We start from the raw sequence: 8,813 nt of genomic DNA on the forward strand, positions 1-8,813 counted from the left end.
GCCAGGGCAGTGCCTTTCTTCCTGAGTTGCAGAAGCAGACCTGGAGGAGAGGCTTAGGCCATGAGTTCCCAACACGCCAACGTCAGACCCTCGTCCCTAATCGTTCTGGGCGCCTCTGCTTCCATCACCTCCTATATCCACTAAAAGCAAATTTCCAAGGGGAGAAATAGAAACAGATGTTTGGCTTTTGAACTGGAAGTCAAAAAGGGTAGCCTCCATTTTGTAAAAATAGTACCTAATGGTTGGAACTTAAGGGTGGGGATGAGAGTGGGATGGGAATTAAATAATAGAAAAACACCGGGGGAGTGACCTTATTTTATTCTCCAGACCATGATGTAGCTTTAATGGGTCCTTTGCAAAGCTTAAAAAAGGCCTTGTTGGGTCTCAGACTCTGAGGGGGAGTAATTTAGGAGAAGAACAGGAGACTCTGGGTGTTGCCCTTGGCCACCACCACCTTGGACTTGGTACCTCCATCCTTTGCATCTGGAAAACTAGCTTCAGCTTCCCCTCTGCCCCCACCTATTGTTTGGTCAGACCGCAGAAGCCGTCTGCCCAGGCTCCTGGATCTGTGTACCCTGCATCTAGGGCTCCCCTGCCTGAGCCTCGATAGACAGGGTGAGCCTCACAACACCACAGCTCGACTTCAGTTCCCACTCCTGAGTGGCATTGTACATCATTCCCAGGGAGCCTGAGCCCTGCCTAGGAGAGAGGTGGATGTTCAGCCAGCGACACCGGGCCTTATCGCACGCGAGCACTACAGTGCCTTCGGGGTTGCTGTAGGCACACTGGTTCCGGGCTGCCCATTCCTTCGCAGACAGATCCCAGCTGCCCCGCAGCTCCCTGTCCTCCAGCCCCAAGTGGCCCCGGATGACAGGGCATACCAGCTGCTCCTTCTTCAAGGCAGGCACCGCCTGGCCCTTCAGGTAGGCAGGACCCGCACAGTAGGTCTGGATGTTGAAGAGCCTGTCACTGTACTCGTGCAGCCAGGTGAAGAGGTAGGCCAGGTGGCAGTCACACTGCCAGGGGTTGCCATGCAGGGCGAGGTTGAACAGATAGTAGTTGGTGCCGAAGATGCCCTCTGGGAGCGTGGTCAGGAGGTTCCTGGAAAGGCTGAGCACCTCGAGCTTGGACAGGTTATGGAAGAGGTCCACGTGCAGAGCCGTCAGGTTGTTGCTGCCCAGGTAGAGCTTGGTCAAGTTCTCTAGGCCCCTGAAGACACCGGCCGGGAGGCGGGTAATGGCATTGTGTGAGAGCGAAAGGGAACTGAGGTTACACAGTTTGGCAAAGGCTCCCTCGGAAACAGTCTCCAGCTGGTTGTGGGATAGGGACAGGCCAACCAGTCTTGGGGTGTGGGCGAAGAGGTCAGCAGGCAGCATCTGCAGTGCATTCTCCTGTAAGTTCAGGAAGGTCAGGTTGCCCAGGGATGAGAAGATGGAGGGTGGAAGGTGCCGGATGTCATTGCGCTGCAGCCACAGCTTCTTCAGGCGGAAGAGCTGCGAGAACACTTCCGGGGGCAGCTCCGAGATGGAGTTGCGGTCCAGGAAGAGCTCCTGCAGGCTGCCCAGCTTGGCAAACGTGTGGTGGGGCAAGCTGGAGAGCTTGTTGCTGCTCAGCCTCAGGATCTGCAGGCTGCCAAGGGGGTCAAACAGCTCCTCGGGCAGCTGGGCCAGGAGATTGTGAGCAAGGTTGAGGGTCTTCAGGTGTTTCAGAGACTGGAAGAGCCTCCTGGGCAGGGTCTGGAGCTGGTTGTCTTGCAGCTGAAGGGACTCCAGGGCATCCATGTGGTGGAAGAGGTCCTCGGGCAGAGCCTTCAGCATGTTGAAGTTGAGAGTGAGCTTGCCCAGCGTGGCCAAGTTGGAGAAGATCTCAGTGCTGAGGTTGGAAAAGGCACAGCCGGTGATCTCCAGGTCCTGGAGACTCGGCAGTCCGCCAAAGGCATCTGGCTCAAAGCAGCAGACCTGGGTGTTGAGGAATATTACCTTGGTTAGGTTGGGGTTGCCACTGAAGGCCCTGGTTCCGACCGTGGTGAATGAGGTCTCTATGAAGACCATGTCCGTGGTGTAGGGTGGGATGTCCAGCGGGATGGTGGCCAGCGCTTCGTCAGTGCAGAACACCGTCTGCGCAAAGCAGTCACACCCCACGGGGCAGGGCCGGGCGAGCCTGGCCAGGAGCAGGAGGCAGGCCCAGCGCAGCCAGGCTCCAGGAAGCATCTCCTAGGTCTGCGTGGGGAGAAAAAACAGAAGTGGTGCTTTTACTGAGGGCTGTGCATCTAGGTGACCAGCGTACCAGATGGGGAGATAGAAGACGGGATTAGCTCTGTCAGGGAGGCTAGACTTTTGGGCAGAAGTTTATGTTTTTAATGGCTTTCATACTACCTCAAAGCAGCCTTGTAAGGTCGGTGGGACCAGGGTTCTAACCTCCTGACAGCGAGACTGTCACACGGCCTGTCCACAGCCACCTTGCCTCTGAGTGGCAGGACCGAGACCCAGGTCTCCTGTGTTCTTTCCAGATTGGAGAAACAGGTGGAAAGGCATGGAAGAGAGACATGAAAGACTACAGGTAGTGTGTGATTTTTAAGATAATATGTAAAATATGGGCAGATTATTCCTGAATTGGAAATTTTTAAACAATACTCTTCCCGAGTTTCCAAATATCAGTACATTCCAGAGTCTAGTTATGAAGAGATCCTACCATCTGCTCTTTGCACATCTGCTGAGGGAGGAAGCAGCCTCAGTGACAGGAGGACTCTTATCTTGGAGCGCCTGCCAAGATGCGCTCCTCCTGCCCTCAGCATCCCAGCCCCACTGTCATGGAGGCCGTGTAGCTTCCCACACAATGTGGACGGGGGAGGGGGGGTGCATCCCAGATGCAGGGATTCCACACCCCAGCAGGTTTTGTCTTAGGGGCTGGGTTTTCATTAAGGGAAGAGGACCAGATTTTAGTTTACTAAATATGAATTTCTTTTAAAGAAAAAAAAATACCGGGAGCTACCCACAGGTCACAAGTTGGTGGTTCAGCTTACAGTGTGTTTTGTTTATGTCTCAGTCCTTTTATGCATGGACCATTAGCCAACAAGTAAACATTGAGATATCACATTAAAAGTCTACATTTCCAGGTGACTTAGGGGCAGTAGACTCACATTCCTACATGACAAGACCATGTGGGGCTTAGTTGCCCCTTTAGGGCGGCCGCACCTCCCAGGTTGCTGCTATTCCCGCATGCACCATTATCTGCATGGCTTGTACGGGTTCAGATCCCACAAGTTAGAATTCCAGCTCCATCCCATCCTAGTTCTGTGACCTTGGGCTTGTTACTTAATTTGTCTGTGCTTCAATTTTTTTATCTGTAAAATGGAGATAATAATAGTGCCTATAGTGTTATGGTGATTGAGGATTAAATGAGTAAATATAGGTAAAGGTTTAGATTAGTGTGTGAGATAAAGTGAGCAATTAATAAAAGTATGTTAATTATTGGTAAAGGTTGCAAGCCACCATCATTACACAAAAAATTATTTGAACACCAAAAAGGTAGGTAGGAAAAACAAAATGCCCTTTAGATAGACTACATTTGAAAGGGAGGGAGGGAGGGAGGAAAAACCGTCACGTACCACGGTCCTAATTCTTCTCAATGTACTCATCTGCAGTAAGAACTCACAATTGGACCCTCGCTGCCTCTCTGCTGCCCTCTTCCGGCTGCCGCCTCCCTCTCAAGATCCAGCTTCAGGTTAAAGGGCTTCACAGAAGCTTCCAACAAACATCGTGCTCATAAAAACCCCTGCACTCTCCTCCCGTTCAGACACTCAATAACTCTCAGTTTTCCAGGAGGTTTTCAGCCGAATCAATAGAGAAGGGACAATTTTTCCCTGAGGAAGTGAGCACCTCCCCGGAGGCTCCCCTGATGCACACACAGCCGCTGATCCTACACAAAACTCCTGGGGATCCCGGCAGACGCCTTCCCTGCCCGGAAACGAGGCCCCTGGTGGTGTACTTCTCTCTCTTAGCACCAGCACAGTGCTCTGAAGAGAAGGATGCCCGTGTCTGTCCTTTTCGTGGGAAGACAGCTGTCCTCCCCCTGAACGCTCAGCGCCCAGTGGAGTGTTGACTTACGAGGCACTCGGTTAGTGTTGGTGGAACTGAACCCTCCGCAGCTGACACGAGCCGCCTGGGAGGCAGACCTGCTGGTCCCTGGAATGGTTCACGACCAGAATGAATGACGCCCAGCCAGGCTGGGGGAATGGCCTTGAATCCCCACCATCCCTTCAGGAAACCTGGGAGACAGCCGGAGGTGCAGGTGAAAAGGGAGCGAAAACCACCTGGGGATCACATGTCCCACCTGCAGAGCCAGCCTGAGAAGGCATCCCCTCTTCCCCAGGTCTGTGCCTCTAACTTGTAATCTACTGTCACTGGGAAATATATGCTTTAGAATTTTCCAATAAAAGCAGTAACTTGAGATTCAGATTTTGAATCAAAACGATGACATATGTCACACGGAAAATCAAGTGTGAACAAATCAGCTTCCACTCAGGCAGAAGGGGGTGAAGAAGGTGAGGAGGAACCTCTCTGATGTGGGGGGCAGAGCTGAGGGGGCTGTTACCACCTGCCAGTCCCCAAAGTTCCCACACATACATCTCCATACGCAGCACAAATCCAGAGGGACCCAGAACAGGGAGGCCGGGGGTCCCAGAGCCACAGAGACTGGTCCGAGAGCAAATGGCTAAGAAGAAAGTAGCCAGAATCAGTCCTGATGGCCTGAGTTCCAAGCAAGGTGCTTGCTGGGACACCCTGAGTACGGCTTCCATACCAAGGCAGTGGAGTGGGTGGGAGCAGGCAGGCCCGCTCCTCACATTTGCAGGACCCACAGTGCACATACACAAGGGACCTCGGCAGCTGTCTGTCACCTGCACGCCCCACCCGCCCCCACTCTCTCCATTACTGTGAGTAGAGACCTCACGTACACGTCTGTGAAGTGGTTGACTTAAGGAAGATGGACCTGGGGAGACAATAGACTTAAGCCTTGGGTCCTGAGTACTTAAAGCCTGGTTTAGAATGGGGCATAGCCCTGGCTGGGTGGCTCAGTTGGTTAGAGCATCATCCTGTACACCAAGAGGTTGTGGGTTTGCTCTCTGGTCAGGGAACATACCTAGGTTGCAGGTTCAATTCCTGGCAGGGGTGCATATAGGAAGCAACCAATCAGTGTTTCTCTCTTACATCAATGTTTCTCTTTCACATGCATGTTTCTCTCTCTTTCCTTCCTCTCTCTCTAAAATCAATGAAACATATCCTCAGGCGAGGATAAAAAAAGTAATAAAATAAAATAGGGCATAGCCTCTGATGGGTGTGTCCCTTCGGTCTTGCAAACTTCTCACCCCTTGGGGTGTCACGGAGGGAGCAGGGCCAGAATAGGGCCTCGAAAGTTTCAGGCAAGACCCCTCTTGCCCCAGTCCACTGGGCTGGGAGGAAGCAGGGGATGGTACTCACAGGGAGGATGTGGAACACTGATAATTTCCAAATGACCCAGGCCTGATCATTTGCATCAGTCTAGAATGGCTCAGAGTTTGTACTCTGGAGTCAGACAATCTGGGTTCAAATCTTATCTCCATCCATTGTTAGCTGTGTGGTCTTAACTGAATTGCCTAACCTCTCTGTGCTTCAATTTTCTCATCTTCAATACAATGAGCTTCAATACTCACTTCCTCTTGGGGTTGTTCTGAAGACAGAATGAGAAAATGCACTGAGAGCTCCAAACCCAGAGCCTGGCCCAGTGGACACTCGGCAGCATCAGCCGCCCCGATTGTTCTGGGTCAGGCCAGTCCCAGCCCCAGCTTTGTCCTGAGTCATCACGGAGGTTGGCTAGGGAGTAAGTAATTGGCGAGATCACTCAACCACCCCACTTACAGGCAAGCGAGGTTTGTAACTGTCTACAGCACTTTTTCTGGCTCTTTCTTCCCAGCCAAGGAAAACATGTGATTGTTCCATCCTTGGTTTAGTCAAGTACAGATTCTAATGAGTCTGCCCAGGATGCTCTGGACTTGGGTCCCTTCCCCAATCCACTCTCAAGAGCACGCCATTGGGGACTCCAGAGATGGGAAGTGCCCCTGCCTAGACACTGTGGAGGACGGCACCAGAAGGGACAGTGGGGCAGCAGCCAGAAGACTCCTGCTTCCCATCTGAGAAACCACCTCTGCATTTATGCAGAGACCAGAAATGCCCACAAAAATGTTCCATGCTCTCAGCAAGCCTGGTTTGGGTTTTTCTGGGGGCAGGGGGTGGTTGGGGGCGATTACTGGTTGCAAATGAACTCTTTCCTCTTCTCAAATTGCCTTTGGGTTGGTACATTTCTGTGTGTGCAGAAGCCAGCCAGTCTACCATCTACCACAGAGCTAATGCTCACTCCTTCCAGAGGGTGATGGGAGCCCAGAGCCCCTGCCCACCGCGCCCAGGTCCCCAGGGTAGACCTGCTGCTCCCTGGACCTCGGTCTCCTCCCTCCCCACCCAGGAAAATAAGCCAAGTGGCTGAGGCAGACAGACCTGGTGTGAGCTCCTGCCTGTCCCTACCCAGAGGGCTGGCCCTCCCCATCCTACTGCCCAGCGGCTCCCGGGCAGTGAAGTAACCCCTCAGAGTCCCAGTTTCTGCATTTGTAGATTAAGAGCAATCATGATAATAATAATATTAGCTAAATATAAGCTAAATTCCTTCATCCATAATTAGAACCCCATCCCTTCGGGTTAAATTCGTACTCAAGTGCATGCTCCACATATTAAATTAGGCAGTCAATATAAAGCATTTAACACAGCGCCTGACAGACAGCACATGTTCAACAGCAGGTAGCGGGTCACACTCTTCATTCCCAAAGTGGCGCTGTGCTTTACCGCCCGAACCAGCACGCTTCTGGAAATCAGAGGGGTGCTGCTGATCATTGTTAGGGCCATTGGAGCCAGTAAACAAAAAGAAAATTTCTCACCCTCTGGGGTGTCATAGCACTGGGTGTGTGATGTTGTGATATAATCAGATATATGTATGTGGTCTTCATCCTGGTTCCTAGCACAGCTCCAAAAACCCTTGGAATGTCATGAGTGATAAGAGAGGAGGAGCATCTTCTGTTTTTCCTAATAAGCCCCTTTCAGCCCACACCTGAGTTCATGCAAATGAAGTGACTGGATGGACGCCCCCATAGCTTCAGATTGTACTCAAAACATTCGCTGTGATTGCCTCTGAGCAATAGGATTGTGGGTGATTTAATTTTTTTCCTTTTGCTAAATCATATGCTTTGCACACTTTTAAAGTAAAAAGGAACTACTTTTGTAACAAGATTGAAAGTTACTATAAAAATTAAGATAACTGAAACACAGCACAGGTCCAGGCACCCAACAGGGGCTTCCTTGATTTTTCTCCCTTCTCAGAGTTACACTGCAAAGGCTCAAAGGAGCTCGTCCATCACGGTCATAGCATTCCTGAAGGGAAGAAAGCTCACGTTCTGAAATAAGGGGGGTCGTGAACGGAGCACAGAGAAGGCGCCCCGGCCGGTGCGCTGAGTTGGACTAAACGCCTGCCTGGCTGGCTCTCAGGTCCGACTCCCCCTGTGTCAGTGGAGTTCGGATTCTGGCGCTGCTCCCTGCTCCCTGCTCCCTGCGGGGGCTCGGGCAGGTCACGCCATCTTTCTAAGCCTCAATTTCTTCATCCATAATTAGAACCCCATCCCTTCGGGTTAAATTCGTACTCAAGTGCATGCTCCATATGTTAAATTAGGCAGTCAATATAAAGCATTTAACACAGCGCCTGACAGACAGCACGTGTTCAACCGCAGGTAGCGGGTCACACTCTTCATTCCCAAAGTGGCGCTGTGCTTTACCGCCGGAACCAGCACACTCCTGGAAATCAGAGGGGTGCTGCTGATCATTGTGTCAGGGTGACAGGCACACACTGGGTGGGACGGGGCAAGCCCAGATAGCAGGGCCCTGCTTGTTCCCATCGCACCCCATTCACCAGGAGTTCCCTGAGTGCAAGGACCGGGTCGCTTTCATCTTGGAACGCCCCCACCTCGACCTGCCTCCGGCCTCATTCAGCCCAGCATCATCCTGGGGGAGGGGCTTCTTCTTCCGGGGGCAGGGGGACAGGGATACTTCAGTTTGCTGGGAGTTGGGGACATCTCCAGAGCCTAGGAGGAGTGGCCAGCTCCCGGTCTACTCCTCAGCCAGGACCCCAGATCCCTCCCAGACCCCCAGACCCAGGAGCCCTAGGGGGACTCTAGGGGACCTACCGTGCGGGGCTGGGCCGTGGAGGACCTACGCCCCGGCTCTTCCTTGGGAGCAGAAGGGTGTGTGGTGTGGTCTGCCCTCAGCGTGGACCAGCAGCCCCGGAGCTGATCAAAGTTCCAGGAAGTGGTTCCGCCCCTCACGTGGCCTGAGTATTCCGGGAATGTCACCCAGGTCAAAGGAGATCAGAATCTGGGACAAGGACTCTGAATATTACAAAATGATCCCAAACTGCTCTGGTACGTGGGCAGATCGCCAGTGAGGCCAAAATCCACCTAAGGTCACAGGCTTGGCACCCTTAGGACACCAGGGCACCCACTAGGCCATAGAAAGTTCCAGTAGGCCCCTCCAGGAGTGAGACCTAGGACCGGGGATCCACACTCACACCCCTGCTTGCGAAAGGCCAGGCTGGTCCCCAGGAGCCAGACTCCACTGGAGAGCCAGCCCCGGGCACCTGCTTGGCTCTCAGCACCAGGGGGGAGTCTAAGAAGGTTGTGGGTTTATTGTTTAATTTGTTTGTTTGCTTGTTTGTTTAATACACTAACTTTCTAAACCCCTTCT

The 8,813-nt window shown here is 52.5% G+C and overlaps 1 protein-coding gene across 2 annotated transcripts; it reads right to left on the bottom strand.

The window, feature by feature from the left end:
• Nucleotides 1-301: 301 nt before the first annotated feature.
• CPN2 (carboxypeptidase N subunit 2) lies at nucleotides 302-8,392 on the bottom strand. Of its 2 annotated transcripts, none has more exons than XM_028505188.2 (2): nucleotides 8,258-8,392; nucleotides 302-2,219 (listed from the first exon to the last, which is right to left on the bottom strand). In XM_028505188.2, the coding sequence occupies exon 2, from the start codon at nucleotides 2,208-2,210 to the stop codon at nucleotides 582-584; it is 1,629 nt and encodes a 542-aa protein (XP_028360989.1). In that variant the 5' UTR covers nucleotides 2,211-2,219; nucleotides 8,258-8,392; the 3' UTR covers nucleotides 302-581. The 2 variants fall into 2 exon arrangements, with proteins under 2 accessions (XP_028360989.1, XP_035873748.1); XM_036017855.1 differs by lacking the exon at nucleotides 8,258-8,392 and adding an exon at nucleotides 5,140-5,174.
• Between the last annotated feature and the right edge of the window lie 421 nt (nucleotides 8,393-8,813).

Source organism: Phyllostomus discolor, chromosome 2, assembly GCF_004126475.2.
Source record: "Phyllostomus discolor isolate MPI-MPIP mPhyDis1 chromosome 2, mPhyDis1.pri.v3, whole genome shotgun sequence".
NCBI classification, from domain to species: domain Eukaryota; kingdom Metazoa; phylum Chordata; class Mammalia; order Chiroptera; family Phyllostomidae; genus Phyllostomus; species Phyllostomus discolor.